The 23,182-nt window shown below is 22.3% G+C and overlaps 1 protein-coding gene across 1 annotated transcript in view; it reads left to right on the forward strand.

The window, feature by feature from the left end:
* The first annotated feature begins 4,111 nt into the window (after positions 1-4,111).
* Positions 4,112-23,182, forward strand: part of LOC129611130 (zinc finger protein 573-like) — a 31,589-nt gene continuing 12,518 nt past the window's right edge. Inside the window, exon 1 of the mRNA XM_055524096.1 lies at positions 4,112-5,103. Within this exon, the coding sequence (XP_055380071.1) occupies positions 4,981-5,103 (123 nt within the window). The 5' untranslated portion in view covers positions 4,112-4,980. The remainder of the gene's footprint in view (positions 5,104-23,182) is intronic.

A 23,182-nucleotide genomic window follows, 5' to 3' on the forward strand; every position in this document is an offset into this window, starting at 1 on the left:
TGTTTAATAAAGTCAAATAAGAGATATTAATGTTAATTATGAATTAAGGGGGGAAAAATACAAAATTTTAGGAATTTTTTAAAATTTAATTTAATTGAAAATTATACGTTTATATTCATTTTTTTTTTTTTTTTAGTTTTTAAGTTAAAAATGTATTGTATAATCAAAGATAAGTAATTTTGTAATGAATGGTTATCAAGAATATGAAAGAAATGCATGTACAATTTCGTTTTATAATAACTTAAGAGCATTTTAGGTGCATTTAAAATATTTGTGAATGAAATTTATAAATTGTAAAAATGTAAATTATCAGCTTTCTACTAGGACATTAAAATAGAAAATATTTTTCATATGCTATTATTTTGCTTATAAATCAACAATATCTAAATTATTTAATTCTTTTGCAATTCTAATATAATAAAGGTCTTGAAATATATTTAGAAAATATCTATTTAATAAGATATCTATGAAATAGGATAAACACAATTTGAATACGCATTTATTTCATACTGGAAACAAAATTTATAAGATATCCAAAACCTTAAAAATAAATATAAACAAAATATAATTTTTCTATAATATTACATACTGTTAAATAGATAAATTTACTTTAAAATAGACCAAATATTTAACAAAAAAAAAACATTTCATGTCCCGTATATTTCGTTAATTATACAAATATTGTCATACTTGGTAAATTATTACAAAATTGTTAACTAAGTTTTGTTTTATACTACTTAAATGATTTTTCTTATAAAAAAATAACATTTATACTTTAATTTGTTTACTTTATAATTCATAATATTAAAAAATAGTTTAAGTTTAAATAAAATAAATATTATTATTAAATTTTAATCGTACACGAAAGAAAAATTTTGAATTGAGCCTCGCAACTTTTTTTTTTTTGTTTTTTAGGCTACAGATCCCGAAATATTTTCATTTTATTATAAAAAAATAAAATGAAATCACTTGTACAAACTGCCAAAAATTTTTTTTTATATACACTGAAGAAGTAATTTTCATTTTTTATATTATTAATGAAAAATTAATGAAAAATTAATTTTACTCAAAATAATGCATTTAAGATTAAAATTAAAAAATATATAAATTTACATACATACATATCATGTATTTTATAAAATATATATTAAACAAAAAATTTAAAAAAAATAGAAATATTTGAGTATTTACAAAGAAAATATTAAATAAAGATACAAAAATATTATTGCATTTCTTAAAATCTATAATTTTTTATTGGTTTTTATATAAATATCAAATTTTATATTATATATATGTATGTATGTAAAAATTCAGACAGAAATTTAAATATACAAAAATAAAATATAAATCATATGATTTATTGGATAAAAAGTGTTCGAATAATGTAAGCCTAAAATATAATATGATACGCATAATTATATTAATATATATTGTAACATACATTTAAAGTTTGGTACGTTTATTAGATATATAAGTAAATTGAATAAAACATTAAAATGTTTATATATTAAAAAAATATTAGTAGTATAAGAATTAAGATATACATACATATTATATAAGTTAGTTCTATAATTAAAGTACTCTGTAATTCATCTTGTGTAAATATAAGAAATTGCTTTTTTTTCATTAATATTATTAATTATATAATAAATTCAAAATAAATTGAAGCTTTATAAAAAAAAATAGTGGTAATAAGACAATAAACATAATTTATTGTAGTTTCATTGTTATGGCACATTTCTTTTTGAATTTCGAATAAAAATTTTTTATTTCATATATATAACGCTTTAGATATTGCAAGTTATCTGGGCCTCTGTTAATAAATCAATACGACCAATTATTTAAATTTTAATAGAATTCTTTGCATTAAATTTTTTGATATAAATGATAACTCGAGTTTTCATATTGATGCTGCATTGTACAATAATTTTCTTTGTTATTTCAAGTTTAAAGTAACTTGTACTACATAAAATTACCCAAAATGTGTATTATCTACAATACTATATTGGCCAGTTCATTTTTAATACTTACAAAGTTTTCTGAAAATTATTTAGGCAAGAAATGAGATGAGCTGTTGAATTGTAGGATCTTATTACAAGGTATTTTTGAAAAGTTTGTACTGAACTAACAATTCTAATAGAACTGAAATAACAGTATTGTTTTAAAATCCGAAAAGTTCTTAGAAAAAGCTTACTTAAATAAATCATATTTCTTACATGACTAATTGGTAGTACATATGTACACTTTTTGGTAATTTTAAACTAACACACTTCATATGAAGTACTTACTAATTAGAACTAAATTTTCAAAAATACGAACAGTAAATTACATTTTGATTCAGTTTTAGTAAAGACACAATCCCTTTAATTAATTTCCCTATATTTCGTTTAAACGATTTACGAGGAATAGTCTAAATTATAACACCAATTATTAAGGAATTTCCCTGAATATACGATTCACAATTTTTCATTCACGATTAAGGTATTTTTTACATTTAAATAAAATACTGACTTATCAAAATTAGGTAAAAAATAATTTTAAGCTGTTCTTGAAAAATTTCAACAGCTTCTATATTTTTAAAAAAAGTTCAGCAATTGAAAAAGTTTACGCATTTTATCGTAGATGTTGAACATTTTTTGTTTTTAGTTAATTGTATTTTTTTGCATTCAATGAATATTCGAACGACTGCTACAAAATCTCTTAATTTTCGAACATACTGTTTTTTGCAGTTATGACAAGTCATAATAAACAATTAAACTCCATTTAAAAATAAAGTAAAACCCTATTCACACTAAAACAAATAAAATATTATTTTCGAATAACATATATTATGCATTGTAAATAACATATTAGTGTTTAACTATATCGAAAAAATCTGTCAAATCATTAACCCAAAATTATTTTTAATGATTTACTTTTGGAATTTTTTCCTCAAATCAAAGGAAATGTTGAAAAAAACTTCAAAATGTTTAAAAAAAATATAAATCCACAATGATTTTTAATAAAAATTATTATGATTAGAAATCTATTATTAGTTAAAATAATAAAATACAAAAATATTTTTTTAAAATTTTTAAATAATCTACTGTCAAATGGATGCAGCATGTAGTGTGAATCCAATTTTCTGTAACATGAAGAATATAATGTTATTTTCCTGTAGTCGGTATAAGAATTGAAGAATAAGGTTTCCTGTAGTCGGAATAGGTTATAAGAATTGAATTTTCAAAAAAAACTAATCCAGTGCATAAAGATACAAAACCTAATTCAGTATTAAAAGCGTGTGAATACTTATTAATAAATCAGATGGTAACAAATCCCGGTAAGAATTTTAGTATCACTATAAAAGAATATTGTGAATTGTAAGATTTTATTGTGAATGCTCGGATATATTTAATGTTAATGCTTTCAATGAGATTGATTAATGAAAACACAGTAAAATCTGAAATTATGTTCAATATTTGAATGATGTTTACAAAAAATATTTTAGAAATGAACTAATGTGCACATATATATGTATGTATATGTATAACTATACAAGCAAAACAAATTATTTTATAAAAGGAATTGAAAAATCTCACACGATCAAAGGAATAGAGCCTTCTATTCAAAGAATCATATAATAAAGAAGCTAGCTCATAGTTATTTTTATTATGTTTTTTATGTGGAATTTCTCTTTGTGACCTGACGCGATTCTATCATAGTGTTTATTGTACTTTATAAATGCAAGTATATGTATATGCTTAATAATCATATACTAACGCATCAAAAAAATATTTGTGTGCTTTTGCTCTGGAAAATTATAATTTATTCAAAAATTCAAATACAATCGCTTTTTACATACTACATTAATTACAAAAACAAAAAAAAAAAAACAAAACAAATTATAATAAAAAATGTTTACATCACACAAAAAAAAGACAAAGCACTTATACTATGCCTCCATCTCTATCAATATGTTGTTATAGACCGCTAGCTGAATACAAAAAAAAAAACACAAAACAAAATAAAGTAGCATTTTTTTCTGTTTCATTCACACCTATGTAAATTGAAGCCGGAGATGTTTTTGTATTTGAATTTTTTTAAAAAATTTCATTTGCTCAGTCACACGACATCCACGACAGCGATAGGTGTGTTGGAATCAGATATTTGAGAAAATACAATTAAAAGAAAAAAAAAGTAAAAATCAACTACAAAAACAAAATTAAAAAAAAAAAAAACACAATAAAAATATTTTACATTTTTCTGCTAATGAAAAGTTTTTTTTTGTGTAAATGTTGCTGCTGCTGCTACCAAAATAAAAATGGCGGCGTATTAAGAATGTAATTTTTTCTGTGTGGATAAATTTTCAATATTGATAAAATTCATTAAAAACTAAAAGAAAAATTAAAAAAATTATATTCTTTAAGACATAAAAATTTTACCAAATTGTGACAAAAATAAAGTTTTTTTTTTTTGAATAATTATATTTTATATGAGAGTAGTTTATAAAGAGATTAAGAAAAAATAAAAGTGATCATTTGGTTTAAAAAATAACTTTTGGTACGCAATAAACTAAAGGCAAAGGCAAATTCAAAGTTTTGTTTGAATATATGAAATAGACTTTGATTTTTTATTAAAAGTTGTTCATTGTATCATAAGATTTCAACGATTACAAATTACAATAAAATATTAATAGAAGATTAAAAGTAACACATGCTTGGTTATTCAGAGAAAATTGTCATTGAATTTGTATTAAAAAGGTCTTTAATTCAAACTCTTTTATTAACTAAGTGTAATAAAAAAAAAGCAATTTTAAAATGATTACGTTAATGTTAGACAGTTTGTAAGGAAAAGGAAAAAAAAATATTAATTTAAAAAACGAGAGACCCATCAAAAAAGAAATTTGAAACTAAATCAAAAATAATATCAAAAATTACTTAAAATTTCATCAGAAATTTTCATAAAAAACAAAAAGTAGAAAATAAATTTATTTAAGGAAAAATGTGTGCTGCACAAAGTAATGCGCCAACTAGTTTTGGTTATACATGGGGATTTGCTGACAACTCTAGGAATGAAAGTGTCGTCGAAATATCACCAAATATAAATTATACAGTTAGTGAAGCGGTAAGACCTTATTTTTAAAAATATTATTACAAAAATATGAAATTTCGATCATTCTTTTTTTTTTCGTTTAATTTTTGTCAATAATGAAATCATAATATTACAGAATTGTTTACATTTTTGGCGCAAAATTATGCTTGTATATTTGTATTGGTTGTGTTGACAAAAATATACTCAACTCCTGTTTTTTTTTTGCTTCTTGTTTTTTTTTTTTTGTTTCATAAAAATTCATCGAATCTGATTGGAATGTTTACATTTTTCATTCCAAAACAGTTCATTTATTTGTAGGTATTAAAATACTAATAATGTTATAATAATAGAAAATATACAAGAATGATGAAAAGAAGAAAAAATGAAAACAAAACCCCCACATACTTGATATCCTAAAAAAACATTTTTTATTCTCTTAAAAGAAAAACGAGTATAAAATTCTATATTCACAGAATAAAAAACTTTTTTTGCTGATGTGTGAAGCTACGTATAAATTACACACAATATGAACATCATTTGTACAATTTAAACACAACATAATATATATATATATATAACTACATAACAATTTTTAAATAACAAGGTATGCATGCATATATACATACATACACGTTGTATGTATATGACCTTAAATATAAAAAAAAAAAACAAAAACTAGAATATGTTTTCTTGTACAAATTCACTTTTTCTTTACACATTATATTATTATTATGTGCAATACACAAAACTTTAATAATATTATATTTTTTATACAAAAAAAAAAAGAAAGAAAACATACATATATGTATGTATACAAAAAACATGAGACACAACATACTAACATTTATATACATACATAAATAAATTCAAAAAATTCTTTAGTATGCGATAAAATTAAAATCCTCATTTTATACTTTTATACTTACTAGTCCTATCCTATAATAAAATATCCTTTATACATTCATGCGAATTTTGTAAACAAATTTCATATACAAAAAACATTCTCCAAGATTTCACATTTAAAAGTTACAATTTTTTTTCTAAAATAGCAATTATTTAACAAAATTACACAAAAGGTTTTAAATTAAGAAATTTATGTTTTGTTTTTTTTTTAATAAATTCTCTACAATTTAATAACTTTTATCAGTTTAAAAATAAAAGTTTTTTCACCAGAATTTTTATTAATTATAGCCACCATACACACATATATTATTTCCTTATCATAAAATGTAATGTTCCTACATATGTACATATTGTGCACATACGTATGAACTTACTTACAGCTTTGATGTATTAACGTATAATTTTATACACATAGAATTCAAGTTAAAGTTTTTAACAAACAAAACATTAATGAAAGTTAAAAAAAAACACATTTTTTTTTCATATACAAATACTTTTACGTCATAGAGGTAGTGTATCTGTCAGCACGTTTACATACTAATTTTCCAATAAAACATGCATACATAACTGAATCTTATTTAGTAGAGAAAAAGAAAAACAAAAAAATATTTAAAAATGTTTTGCGTAGGAATAGAAACACAATTTTGTTTTTATTGAAAAGTTTCATGCGATTCGATATGTATGGTTTTCATAGGTCACATATTATTTTCTTCTATATAATAATAATATGCATGCACATACAGTAGATACAAATGTGTGTAAGAGATATTATATGTATGTAAATATACAAAAAATGTCATTACATATATTTATATAAAATATTTTCTACTACATATATGTATTAAAAGTTATTATGTGTAGAATATATAATATTATATTGTTAGTAGAATTTTAACACTTGTTAAAAAAACAAAACAAAAATGCTCTTTTGAATCACGTTTTTAATACCTACACGACCGACCAACCGACCGACCCTATATGTGTAATGTATTTGTTTATAATTTTATTGGTTTCCCTTCTTTCTTTTAAATTCTTCATATACACACTCTCTTTCTTTCTTAACTCTCTATTTATTCTTATAATGCAATTTTTTAATGGTTACTTAATATTATACAGAACCCAACAACAGTCCTATATCCAACTTTTAATTATATAATAAAAATATGCTATGCAAGTAAATGTTTTTTTTTTGGTATATCATCGTCATTATTATCTCAAATTTAAATAATATTTAACTACAATAAAATATTAGAGGCTTGCTTTGATATATTTTATGTATCATGTATTTAATTCACATATGTATACATGTTTAAAATGTGTTTTTTTTTTGTTATAAATACAACATTAAAAAAACACCTAGGTAAAATTAATAAATAAATTTGATTGTATGTATGTATATATATATGAGTCTGTATTTAAACCATGTATTTTGTAGTATATATTATTGAAATTATATATATATATTCGTACATATATGTATATATTCATTTCTTTTTGTAAACAAAAACACACATGATTTTTAATCAAGTGTCAAAACAACATGTTGAGGAAGTTTGATTAAAAACAATAATAAAAATCAAAATGTAAACAAATAACATACTATTACGTAGGGTTATGCATGTATTTTAAATAATAAAATACTAATAATTCATTCAATTTTAAAAAGTCAACTTTACATAAAAACAAATCGTAAGATTTAAGAATAATCTAGTGCAATAATCAATATTTATTTCTTAAAAATTGTGGATCAAGCAATCAAAAAATGTCCAAATTTTTTGTCCAAATGCAATAAAACAATTAAATTGGTTTACCAAATAAAAAAGAAATTTGTTTTCAAGAAATTTGTCTGGAAATTATTTTACAGGTGCCTATGAGCATAATCATGTACCCACTCAATATTCATTTGCCTATCGTTATGTTCCGACATACTTATGAATAGACTGAATGGCAAATTATTTTACCTATCCAGAAAAATGTTTAATTCGTAATTTAATTATTTCAAAGAAAAATATGTAGGTACTGCCTATAGGTATTCAATATAAAATTTTTTTATAACTTCAGAAATATAATTTAGATTTTAGACAAGGTATTAGATTTTAGACAAGGTATTAGATTTTAGATAGATAGACACTGAAAATAATTTAAATTATTTAAAACAGAAGAATTTTGTTGTTAACACATGTTCCTACTTTTCATTTTGTTTACCTTTGTAAATATTTTGTATATGACATTGCTAGACAGCTAGTTTCTTAATTTATTTCTTTAATATTTATATTACAAGTAATTAAACACAAAATATATTTCACGTAACTCAATTAGTTTTTATTAAAATTAACAAAAATGATAAACTAAGTAAAATATTTCTTTACCAGCCTCTAAAATTAGCGAGTGCTTATTATGAATTATACTCATATAAGTATATATTATATATATACAAAAATATATAATGTATAATGTTTATTTGTATAAGCAACATAATGTATAACAATAATTTATCTATTGATTTTTAAATATCGAATTTTCTACAAAAAGTTTTTACCTTTTTACATAAATAACAAATTCAAAAGACGTGTTAAAAGATAAAAAAAAATTGGCGAACAGCGTTATATCACTCTCACTTTTTTATATACACAAAAATTAAAAAAAAATTAATTTAAATTTAAAATAAACATTTTTTGAATTATAAAAATTTATATTGAATTTTAAAATTATTGGGTATTCAGAAGCGGTCTTTTGTAAATGAATGGAATGAATGGTGTACGAACAATTTTTTGACATTTACATACCCAATATCTATCTAAACAGGTATGCATATATACATTTGTGCGATTGTGTATGAAAATATTGTTGGAATATTTCAAACTGTTTCCTACATTTACATTTTGTGTGATATTTTTATTAATTACCTACATACATACATATTTTGTTTATTTTTATGTCATTATTATTTTTGAATAATTTTATTTCCAATCAATATACTATGTATGGTTGCATGTGCATACTTAAAAGTATGAAATATGTATCGCGAATGTGGCAAAAAAACTAGTGAAATATATGTACATATGATAATACATATGTATATATATACATACACAGATATTTTTCTTTCATAGTTTAATTAAAGGTGCATGAAATTGAATTTATTAGTATTCATGCATGAATATATAGAAACTAATTTGTAAAATTGAAACTACGTAAAATGTAAGTACACACATGTGTACTTAGGTCAAGCTTCAAGCATACATCCATATGCACTCGTATTTAGGTATGAACACGAATGCATATATATGTATGTGTATACATATTTGTATTCCTTCAAAATAATTTTAATTTTAAAAATTTGTTTTTGGTTTTCATTCATATTTGTTTTATCATTTAAAAATTATTTTATATGAAAATTTAATTAAAATCTAAAAAATTTTATACAAAAAAAAAACTTTAACACTAGCGCAACAAAATGGCGTTAGCCTTATTTTTTTGAGTTAGGAAGAGACAACAATAATATTCTAAAAATATAATTTTTTTTTTTATATTCGTTCCTATTAAACTGCTTTTCTTGCTGCTTCAGAAAATGGAAAGAGAAAACAGTACAAAAAAAAATATACATATGCAGCATAATATGGTGGGAAATATTTTTAATATGAAAAAAGAAAAAAGCAAGAAAAAATATTTTCCCCTTAATTCAGCATATTTGTAAAAAAATTTCGTATACGTTATTGAAATGAACAAAACAACCATAAAAATTTTACGAATACGACTAGTCCCCACCAACACTTTAATAAGAATACATATATATCTTTCTCTTTTCTTGGCTTCTATAAAATTTTTTTTATTGTTTTTGTTTTATTTTTCTTTCTCTTTTTGTTATTTTTTATTTAAGTACAAGGAACACGTATTAAAATTTGTACAGCTTTAATGATTTTCATTAATTTTGTTATTTTATATATATATGTATGAATGCATGTATATTTTTGTATATATATATAAACTGTACATACTTATGCATAGTTATAAGCATAAACTGCGCATGATATATGCGTTTGTGTTCTTTTTTAAGAAAATTTTATAAATTTGGGAAAAAAAATATGAGATAATGTAAATTAAAATAATATTACATGTATACATACTTATGTACATATATTTAAACTAATATTGATATAAATTATTGATAAAAACATACATTTAAATATTTTTTAATAAGAATTTAATACAAAGCCTGGTCCGCACACTATACAATGCTAATAGAAGTATAAGCATGTAGGTATACGTATGTACATATTTATGTGATATAACATTTCCTTGCGAATTAGTATCTGTACATGAATATTAAACAAACGAAAATTGAAAATAGTACACGTACGATATAAAAATTGTACTTTGTAAAATCTTTTTGTAGAAGTAATTTTAATATTCGCTTCTACATTCAAAGGCTCACAAAAATGTGTTATGATGATTAATGATGATAACGTTGATATGGAAACCAATAGATGTCAAATATACACATTCACTTTTATCCTTCATGATATTACTTTGCTATAAATACAATATTGTAAAAACAATTGCATTCTTTGCTAATCAATGATTTATGTAAGGTTACCGAATTTCCAATTACATATTTTATAAATTTTATATTTTCATGGTGAACTCGTAATTATGAATCTTTGGAAATCATGGGTACCTATATAAATAATTTGATGTGTTTATGTACGTATTTTATACATATGTATGTATGTATGTAAAATTTTTAATAATAAAATTTATGAGTTAGTTTTTATCCATTTATAAATAAAATTTCCGTACCAAACCGTATTCGATTTAGTAATATTTTTTAATAATTTGTTAATATGAATATTTCAACTCTTTTAGTTAGAAAAACTTTCTTTTCCAAGTGAGTTTAAATAATCTTCTTTAAAAGGTACTTTAAAGTTTAGAATTTCAGTCTGCATACATGCATATGTTTGTATACATACTATGCTAAATCAAAATTGGATATTTTCTTAATTTTTGAAGAAAAAGCATAAGAAATAAATGACTAACATATTTTTTCATTATTTTTAAATCCGAACGTTTGGCAACCATATTTAGATTTTATGTAATTTATATTATCACGGTGTTAATACAAACCTTTTTCTTTGAATATACGATATACATATGTACATGCATTTGGAAATATTTATAAAATCGTACACATTTATCTTTCCCGTATATACTTACATACGTATGTCAATTCATGGCACAATACTAATTAATAACATTTTTGGTTGGCATGTTTACACATACGTTTTGATATACAAATATGATATAAAAAATTTATAGATATTGTTGATAACATTACATACAACATATTATGTATATATCGAGTATAAACATCTTTTCAATACATTTCCTATCTAATAGTTTTCAAAAATACAGGAATGAACGAAAAATGTATAAAATTTTATATTATTTCTGATGTATTAGTAACTTAGTAGTAAGTTACTACATGGCAACAGTGTACGATATAAAATGCTATTTGCATAAAACAAAAAGTGAATTGTGAAAACTAAAACTTAAAATAAAATAAGATACAAATAATATATGTTTGTATGTACATACTTGTATACATGAATCACAATCATGTATGCATCAGCAAAATGAATATTATACAAAATATACACATTTCTGTTCCCATATGTATGTATGGATGTATATTTATTAAAAAAATATAAATACGAACGTAAAATATCTATATTCAAACATAAATTCTCCATTTTACCTATACCATGTTGCTCGTTAATTTCCGTTCGTGTTCGTGTATGTACGAATTCTTTTTATATTTTTCGTATTACATACATGACTTGTATATCATAAAACTCTTATTATTATATTATGAATGTATGAACAAAAATGTATTTTTAAATTTTTTTTACCAACTTTTTAAAATTTTGACATTCGGAGAGAGAGGAAAACTCTCTTTGTTTAAATCATGTTATAAAGCATAGGAAATTTTTATAATCACTCTTTTATAAACAATACGAGTAAAATTTGTTATTCAAGAGTATGAAAATAAATGAGTTATTAAAATAAAAATATGTCATAATAGTAGAAAAGTTATCAATAAAAAAATATATCATGCAAAACAAAACTGTTTAAAATATTTAGTAAAATTTCAGATTGCATTCGTAGGAAAAAAAATTTAATGGGCTGAAAGAGTAAAATCAGAAAAGGTTGTCACAATTAAGATCATTTGTTAAAATTTATACTTATAAGATAATTTTCCATTTCTTCGAAATACGTATTATATTTTTGTAAATATGTATGTATGTATGTAAATAAGTATTGCTTTTTCTTATTCTCAATTTTTTTTTTTATAACGATGTTGTGCCATTTGCCAAATACCCAGGCAAAATTTTTTGTTCGCGGGCTTATTACCTACGTTTTTAATGTATAAATGCCATGTCACTGTATATAAATATGTTATATATGTGGTTGGATTTGCCTTTATTTATTTGAAAAAACAAAAAAAAAAACAAAATATATCTACATATGCACATAAATTTTATATAAAGTTTTGTGGCATTCAAAAATATCACATAAAATTATATTATATGTATGTATGTATGTATGTATGAATACATATATATATTTCAATAATTTCGTACTTCCCTCCAAACTTCTGAAAAAATTTAATTTCATCAGTATTATACATACAAACATACATATTAATAGTATGTATTCTTTATTATAGTTTTGAAAAAATGTTTATTCCATATAATTATTTATGAATATAAAGTTGTGTATGTTTGTATATACTCATAGAGTTACTGTTATAAAATCTTTTATAATAATGTCAGTACATATTTTATTATGAATGTAACATTTTATTTTACTTTATCCCCTAATGTTCGTATGACTTGCGAGTTGTGTTGTGTTGAGACTGTAAAATAACAAACAAAAGAGAAAATGAAAATAATTTATCAGCGTTGTTATTTTATATGAAATTTACTTTGTATTATTTGAGTTTGGTTTTTAAAGCACACATAAACTAATTTTTATAATATAATTTTGTAGGATGTTCGTATTACTGTATCTGTCCATTATTATAAAATAAAATGTTTGTACGATTACGTTTACTTATGCGTGTGTATATGTATGTCTGAACGTAAATATGTATATTGAAACAAGCAAAAGTAAATGCCTTGCAAATGTAAAGAGATATGAATGACAAGTTTCTTTTTAATATTATATATTTAGATTAGTTTTAATTTCTAACTTCTACTCAAACAGAGTAGGTACAGGAATCCCAAATTGGTATGTATAGACCAACCAACCTTAAGTATATTAACCTCATTTGAGTATAAGTGTAACACAAAATTTAGTAAATACTATGTTAATCTTTCAAATTAAAACTATTTTTACATTCTTCTCCTGTTACATTTACAAATTTCCTTTACGTTTGGGAAAAAACACTTATCTCCGATGTCGATATATCTATATGTGTAATCTTGCGAAAGTGCAATTTCGATGGACATTCTTCTATTTCCTTTTATTTACAAAAAACGCTGGACAATTTTTTTAAGCCCATTCTTATTCGTGTACGTTTATGTACCTATGTATGTATTTTTGATTTAAAGGTAATAAAAAGATAAGATGCATTTTGAATGATAAACTATTTTACATGTTTAACAAATTTTGAACCGATCAAATATTGTGTCGAATGTAATTGTATTAGAATAATGGATTCTCCATATGGTTTTTCACTTTGCGGTCAAGTTAAGCTATTTAGGCCGTAAAGCGGGTTATGGATGTGTTAAAATTGTTATACAAAACTTAATTTAGTAAAGAATGAAACGTGTGTGAAATCACATTTATAACACATTTAAGAAATATTCATGAAATATTATCCCTCGGATTTTTTTTAACGTAGCGGGCAGGAATTCAAATTAAAAATTATTTTCAAGCTAATGATTTTCCAGTACCATTATTATAATATCAAACTTAAATAGAACTTTGTGTATGTATGTCTTGCTATGAAAAGCTATTAAATATATCGCTGTCTGATAAGAAAATCTTGTCTAAGAAGAAAATATGAAATAAACTCACTTTTACAGAAAATTTTACATAATAGACGGAATTTAAAATGGTTTATATACTTATAAATATAAAAATTGAAAAATAAACTAATAAATATAATATTTACATTTCTGTTTTATTAAAGGCTTCGTTTCAATTTTAGAAAACGAAGGCAAGAAATCGAAAAGCATGAAACACTGAAAATATAATAATCTTAAAGTCAAATAAAGTATATACATATAATATTAGTTCTCTGTATAGTATGCTCAGGCAGCAATACCCTAATACTCGTATTAACATAGAGAAGAAAAAATGAAGAAATTGGGGGCATTTTATTATTATCGTATACAATGCACAATAAATGCTCTATAACCAAAATAATAAAATAGAATTAAATAAAAAAAAAAAGTGAAAAACCAACATTGAATTTAAAAAAGTCATTTGAATACAAAAAAACAAAATACTTTGCCTCTTTTTATTCTCTTTACCTCAATTTATTTTAGTGTTCCTCTACTTTGTATATTTTGTTCACCAACTTAAAATATACAATATTCTGAGCAAATAAGATATTTATGAATATATTTATATTTATTTTACATAAGTATAAAATTCTTGGCGGGTGAACATTTTTTTGTTTGAATATAACGTAAGTACATATAACGTACACATATTTTGAAGGCAAAAATTATAAATACACAATATTGTTTTTTTTTCCTTTAGTTAAAATACCAATAGACCTACGTAAAAATATACTCTTGTTTAATAATATTCACGCTCTGTGTGTGTGAAATTAATTGTATTCTTTAGTTTTTGCTTTTCAAAATAAAATCGTATAATATAAAATAATATAACAGTTTTTATATAAATATAGTCTCGTTTGCCGTTGTCGTGATCGTTGCTTTGCATTACCGAATACAAAAGTAATTTAGTTTAAAGAGAAAAACAAAACAACTATCTTACAAATAAAAATATTATATTATTTAATTTTTAATAAATACAAGCATACATTTTTTAATTTATTTAAAATTTCTATTACTTACTAAAATTATAATTTTAATAAAATGATAACAATATTATTAAAAAAAGAGAAAAAATAAACAATTGGGAATTTAATGTGAAAATACAAACACAAAATTATGTTGCTCTTTTAAAAACAATATAATTAAAAAAAATAATAATAATACCTATATAAAATATACTTATATAAATTGCAAATAATAATTGATGAGAATAGTAAAAAAAAATTAAATTATATACAAAATGTTTTTATTTTTTAGCATAACAGTGTTAAACATAATTAAAATAAAATAAAAATTAGTGGAAAAAATTTATATAATTTTTTATTTTTTAATTAAATATCTTATATACGAAGATATTATAATAGCACCATTCGGAGTAAAAGCAGCTCAATGTATTCATGTTAATTGCAACTTACTCCTAAATTATTGTCAAAGGCATTTCGTCGGCGTATATAAATAGCGCCTCTTCACAAAAATCGTAACAATTTTCTTATATTATTTTACTGAAGAAAAAGTGTCATATTAAAATAATAAATTAAAAGAAAATTATAACTCTCATATGGCTTAAGCATGCTATTTTCCTCGTAAATATGCAATATGTATAAGATATAAATAATTGCATAAATACACATACAAATCTATAATATACAAAGCAACACTTACATTATTTGCATGCATGCAGAACTGTTGACTATTTTTTTTTTTTTTTTTTTGAAATTGGACATGATTTGAAAAGAAGGAAAATAGCTATAATCATTATAATTTTAAAAAGCGCAAAATATTTTTTACTATATATTTAATTTTGCTGCTTGTGAGCTTTCCTGAAATCTAAAATCACAATTTTTTTTTTATATAATTTTTTAATTTTTTTTTCTGTTTTGTACTTAAATCTATTTACATTTCATTTATTTACATAATATATGTATATACAATACTTATCTAGGCTATATACAGCAAGTACAATTATTATTATGCATTAAATATAAACTTACATACATTTGTATGTATGTATATACATTTATATGGACGTACATTATATTTTTGCTTATATTTTTATACTTATGCTATATGCCTTTTTTTTTCAAAAAAAGCTCACAAATTAACTTATAAAAAAAATATTGTGTGTTTGTTATCCAGTTGAAATCAAAACTCTTAAGTAAGAGGTAGTGTTGTGTATTAGTCTCAAATATTCTTTTTTTTATTTTTCTTTTTTGAATATAATTTTTGCTTAATTTTTTTTTTCTTGTTCTTTTCATTTCAATATGTTTTATATATATCTATATATATATATTTTTTCTAAATTTTAGTATATGCATGAATCTACATTATATACAAACTTATTTAAATATACATATTTATTGGTGTGCCTGCAAATTTGTATACATACATATGTACATAAGGAAAAATTAAATTTGCAATTCAATTTTAATAAAATAAAATGTGTTTATATAACAATTTAGGAGAGAATTTGTTATACATAAAAGTGAATTCATATTAAAAAAAATTTATGAATACAAAAAATTACATTTGTTGTTACAATAAAATTAAAGTTGTTTTAAACAATAAATAAATAATATTTTGTGCAATTAAATGCAAACATACATATATACATAGACATTGCATTGTTGCATTTTGTTATTTTTTTTTTTAATATAATTAATAAAAAATAATTAGTTGTTATCTTATTGTTAAAAATATAACGCATATAGATAAATAATTAAATGTGTTTAAGTAATTAATTTTGTTAATTTTATTAAAAATATAATTTAAAATTATAATGAACATGTAGTTAGTGTGATAGTAATTTAAATTTAATTTAATAAGTGGAAAATAAAAGAGAAATTTATTATAAGTAAAATTGTAATCATACACACATACTTATAACTACCATTATTAAATATAAAAAATAATTTTTCCTTTAATATGGAAATTCAATAAAAATCATAATTTGAATTAAGTTATTAAGTTCAATGAAAATATAAAATTGTTAATTAATATTTAAAATAAAAAAAAATAACAATTAATAAACTTGCAATATTTCATAAATTTAATCAAGGTAATTATTATAATTAAATATTTAACAAAAAATCAATTCAAATACAAATTTTTCAATTTATAATTTCTTTTTGGCGCCTTTTTGATATTATGTACAAAGTTCAATTAATTATGTATAATATAACACATTTACGTATATATGTGTACACATACACATGCATATATAACATAATTATCACATATTTGAATTAAACCTTTAAATGCATTAAACTAATTAAATAAATTAATTTATTAATTCATAGAAAATTTAATTATAACCATAATAGGGACAAATTTTTTATTTTCTTACTTTTAAAGACTGTTTGACAAAAATTATTCCAATTTGTGTAAAAACAAAACATCTTTGGGTTCCATATTGCAGTACTTAAATATGTATTTAAATTCTATTTAGAATTTACTATTAAACTACTATTAATACTAAATCAGAATTGAAAACCGTATTATTGCAATATTGTAATTCAAACAATTTATATAAAGCATTTAATTTACGAAATTTTTCGATTTTCGACATATAAATTCAATTCAAAATTTTCGACGAATCCAGATTTTTTCGGGTAATTTTTTTAAACTAAATGTACAATTTTTGGACTTAAATTTTACCTTTGCGAAGGATATTTGAAGTTTTCAATGTAGAGAAACTCTAATTTTTAAAAATTCATTTTGAAAACTGTACTATTCCAATAGCATTAAAATATATGAAATTAGTCTCAATAGATTTACATTTTGGTTTACTAGTTAAGTATACTGCAGAAAATTTTTTATATGTACGAAAAATTTTTTTTAGTAAATTCAAAAATAATAATAACCGAGAAACTGTTATATAATCTTCTTCATACAAAGCACTTATAATATGCACTTACTGCACTTTTTTTCACGCAAATTTTCGATGCATTTAAAAAAGAAAATAAAATTATTCGCCTATTTTGTATGAATGTATGTACCTATGTAGTAGGTTTTTTTTTAGCGAAAACTACTTTCACACATACACAATATTTAATTGAATATTTAAAGATAACATTTTTTGGCGGCAAATCAAATCAATTTTAACAAAAATGGGGAAAAAGAAAACCAATGTTTTGTTGTGTGAACATTTCCCCCCTCAATAATACACGAATTGGTCAAATATAATGTGAACTGAATAACATGTTCGTTTTGCTTGTGTTATGTTACACCTGTGTATACTTTTAATAAATTAAAATGTAAATTCATAGGGTTTAATGTAGTATTAGTTACATATAAGAATTTTATAAATAGTGTAATTTTCTTATAAGAAGAAATTGAATAAATAAGTATATCAAGTGTATATATTATATTACATATGTATCTACATATACATATGTATATACGGTTTGTTTATTAATCTGCTAAATATGTGTGTTTAAAAAAAAAGAGAACAATACAGAAAAAATTAAATCATTCATTTTACGCAAAATGAACAGTGATACTTTTAGTACGTAATTCTTTAAAACACACACAAAACTTATATACATACATACATGCATATTTTAAAAATACAAAAATAGATAAACCAATCGTGTGTGATAAGGAATGCATATATTATGTGTGTGATAAGGAATAGCATATGTTATACAAAATAATAGGCGAAATATTGTCAAAAAGGATAAAAAACTTATTCCTATTTCAATTTTAAAGACTTTATTTTTATATTAGGTGCATATAATATGAAATTCATATTATAGAATAGTTTTGTCCAACTAGCGAAACTGAAAAATCGAATAACTTTAGTCAATATTTCTGTTCACATTATTGTTATTTCGTTCTTATTTCTTTTTTTTTTTTTTATCTAAGTACTCGTGCCCGTACACATAAATGAATACATTTCCTTTTCATATCTAGCGTAATGAGTGAATGTTCTACACAATTTCATTACTACACATTCTGATCCATTTGACGAGTAATGAACACGTGGTATATTTTATATTTGGTTGTACATTACTTCAATACGTAGTCATTTCTTTTACTTAATGTGTGTTTTTTTTCTGCTACTGTATATACATACGTATAATATGATAATGTTTTATTAACTTTTCCAAATTATACTACTTGTATTGTTCTGAGATATTTTATAATAATATGCTCTTATTATTTTTGTATTAAATTTCTATATGAAACAAACATATGTGTGTATAATTGTATCCGTATAACACAAATATTTATGTAAGCAAAAATAATATACATACATATACACATACATATTTATCATATTTAAACAGCAAGTGCACATACATATTTAATTAGAAACATATATTTTTAAAAGTAACATTTACGTAAAAAGAGTCAACAACTATTTTTAATTGTGTAACACATTTTTTCTTTAAATTATACATTTTTCTTACAATTTCAAATAGGAACATTTTGTATACAAACATATATATTCTCTATGAATATACGAGTATACATATACGTATTTATTGCATATTTACATATATATATTTATGTAACAAAAAAAATTCGTACAAAAGTCATAAACTCTTCCGTATTAAAAACTTGTTTTTCTCTATGTAAGCATACGGACAGGCAAATTCATTTTTCACATTTTTCTTTTTTATCGCAGAAATGATAACAAAACTTTTAAATAACATCTACTTGCAAATGTACAAACACATATGTATGTATATAAAAATTTTAATAAAAAATTCAAGTACAGTGACCAGTATAAATGAGTTTGAGCTTATATTTTCATTCTAAGTTAGAACTACAGTTGCAACCCTTTTTTACTATACGACAAAAACCTATTTTACTGTTAATGCTACTTTTCAGAATATCTCCTTTGTTTTTATTGTAAATTTGTAGTGTTGACATTTTTTATTGCGAACTATAGTTGACACTTGATTTCAAATATTTATGTATGCTAAAAAATTTTTGATTTAATTCTTTTGTATAATCGAAATACATAATAATACTATATCTAGCTTCAATTATAATAACCTGACGTTAATACTATATGAAAAACAAAATTGAATAACATTTAAAGTATTGATGCACCCCTGAATACCTATTTTATTATTGATACGCCTCTGTATCTTTTAAAAATTCAAACGACATCGTAAAAATACGAAGAAGTCAACGAAAGTTTTAAATATCAGTTGCAAATAAGTGTTTTTAAATGAGGAAAATATTTCCTTGTTTGAAGTTTATTAAAATTGTGTTTTTATAGCAACATTCGTTGCAGTTGTCAAATGTTTGAAAGAATTCCGACAAGCATATCAAAATCATTCAGTCGGTATCAAAATCAGCATATGAAAATGAGTGTTATGTAAGATTTTTAAATTAAAACATTTGAATAAAGTTTAGATTTTAGAACGTATAAAATTTTATACACCAGGTCACTGTTTGAAAAAGGTCATGTGTTCGAATAAACGACTTTACAAGTTTATATTGAAAATAAACTGCAAGTAACTTTCTTTGAATAACTTTTGCTTGAATTTAACTTTCATTTGAATACCTGCGACTTTTCATATTGTTTATGCAGTAATTTTCATGAAACATTGTACTCCCACAAACTAGGATAGACAAAATATGTAACTTTTCTTAAACGATTTCATGTAAATTGATTTTGCAATTTGCATTCCTCTATTGCGATATTATGTACATATCTACTTATATATTTTATTTATTATTGCATTTTAACCTTAAGGAATAAGGATTCTTACATTCGCTTTCGTCTTTTCTCCGATGTGAACTTTAAAGAGTTTGTTTTATTATTTTTTTTTTTGTAAAACTTGGTTTAGTGTAATTACATGTGTATATTTAAGTATATTGCGAAAAATTCTAGAATAGAAAATTCACTTGACGTATTCGTGTGTTTATGGATGACAAGTGTATACATACGTGTTTGAATATTTGTGTAACAAATTGGTATTACAACATTTCTATGTATTAGATTATTCATGCTTTCTATTATATGGTGTATGTATTCAAGTGTTGAGTTTCGGTAGTAAAACAAAAGAAAACAAGAAAAATTCTAAATTTACGTAGAACATTTCTTTAGCATAATAATAAAAATAAAAAAAATAAAAATAAATATTACGACATTTTTATGATTTAGTTGAGATTTTTAACACACAGAGGCAACGGTGGTAGATTCATTTGGTTGTAATTGATTGTGTGCAGATAGTGTTAGTTGTAAAGGCAAACTTCAAGAATACTGTATTTTATAACATTAAATAAAGTTCACAAAAATATTGAATTGAATTTAATAAAATTAGTCACATGTATACACTTCACTGTATAGGTATACATATGTATATACATATTATATATGTATGAAGAGAAAATAATAAAGCAAGACAGAATTATTGTTTAGAAGGAATTGTTTTGAAGATACTTTTGTATATGTACACAATCAAACCAACTTTTATTCTATTTTGCATATTATACCGTAATGTTCATCAACACATACACCTATATCCATATATGTACACTACATCCAATGACACATAGAAACAAACTTTTATTAATGAAATACACAAAAAAATAAAAAAAAGGAGAAAGATAAAAGAAAACCAAGAGGACATCCACAGATTCAGTTGAAATACTTAATACTAAGTTATAAGTTGGTAGGGTTCAAATAAGTAGGCTGTTCAAATTTTTTTTGTTATTTTCTTCCTTTTTTTAACGTTATTGTTTTTCTTCTTGTATGCGGTTGCTATCATATTTTCTTTCTTGTTTGTGTGCATTTCGAAAATATAAATATATTTTATTTTAGGTTTTTTCTATTTTTGTTTATGTTTAACACATAATAAATATGAAAGTGTGTGCATAGAATAACATCCAAAATTATTATTTGTAATAATAGGTATAAGAAAATTTTATATTATTATTATTTATTTTTTATGCTGAGGGGTTTCTGTTCCTACATATTTCTAAAGAATGGACAATACATGAAATTAAAGTAGTACACCTTTACAAATTATATACATACGTTATTCCATACACAATATATTATACATATAAAATACGTTTATGTATTATTTAAAGTACGTGTTTTGTACCGGTACGTAAAAACAAAAACACAAACTGTTATTATTATTTGTTTAGAATTTTAAACATCGACACATACATATATGTACATACATATGCTTAAAAAGTTTGAGAGTAAACTTTTGTTTATGTTTTCGACACACAAATAAAAACTTCCTTAATTTATAAACCAATTTTCTTTCATTAAAATTAATTTAAAACTAATTTCATATTGTGCGCCTAGCAAGAGCTTTCTACAATGTCACACGCTTCAAATTGTGAAAATGCAATTTTTTTTATAAGGACTAGAAACGAATTTGAAATTTTCTTACTACTTTTCCAAAAGTTTTTTTTTTTTTAAACAAATTTTAAATATGGTAGAAGTGGGATATGGTTTAAAGGCGTCTTCAATATAAGACGCATATAATTAAATTAACTGCTGCTGAACAAGTAATAAATTTGTACTATATTCTAGTGTTATACAGTAAGTGTCAATTAGCCACGTTAATTAAAGTAAAAAAATAAAATAAATAAAAATTCGTAGTAAACAAATAAAAATTAAAACCCGCCCGCAGAAATTAAATAATATTTTGATACAATTTTTGAGCAGTTTCAATTATAGTTTTGTATTGAATGGAATTTTCACAATAACTGATATATACTTCAAAATTTCGAGCTAAAAATTCAAAAATTCTAGTCTCATAATTATTATACTTGTAGTAGAATTTACCATATCAAGACTGTTTTTCAACTTTCCAATACTTAAAATTGATTTAGAGTAAGATTACACACATTGCACTTTATGTTAACACATTTTTTTTGTATTACAACATTATATTTTTTTTGTACATACATAAAAACTGTTATCCTTGTGTAGAATATTATTTTACATTATGTCACAATTCACATGAACATTGATACATAAATACTTAGATAATATTTTTATGTAATTATAATATTTTTATTTATTAATACACTTGTTTTTTTTTTAGTTTTTGACTGTATAATAATTATAAAAAAATATTCTAGTGTTAATGATGTTTAAATTATGATGTATACATATACATTAACATATGTACTCTTAAGTCAGTTGACTGGAT

This window comes from Condylostylus longicornis, unplaced genomic scaffold (assembly GCF_029603195.1).
Source record: "Condylostylus longicornis isolate FDR11 unplaced genomic scaffold, ASM2960319v2 ptg000048l, whole genome shotgun sequence".
Taxonomy (NCBI): Eukaryota; Metazoa; Arthropoda; class Insecta; order Diptera; family Dolichopodidae; genus Condylostylus; species Condylostylus longicornis.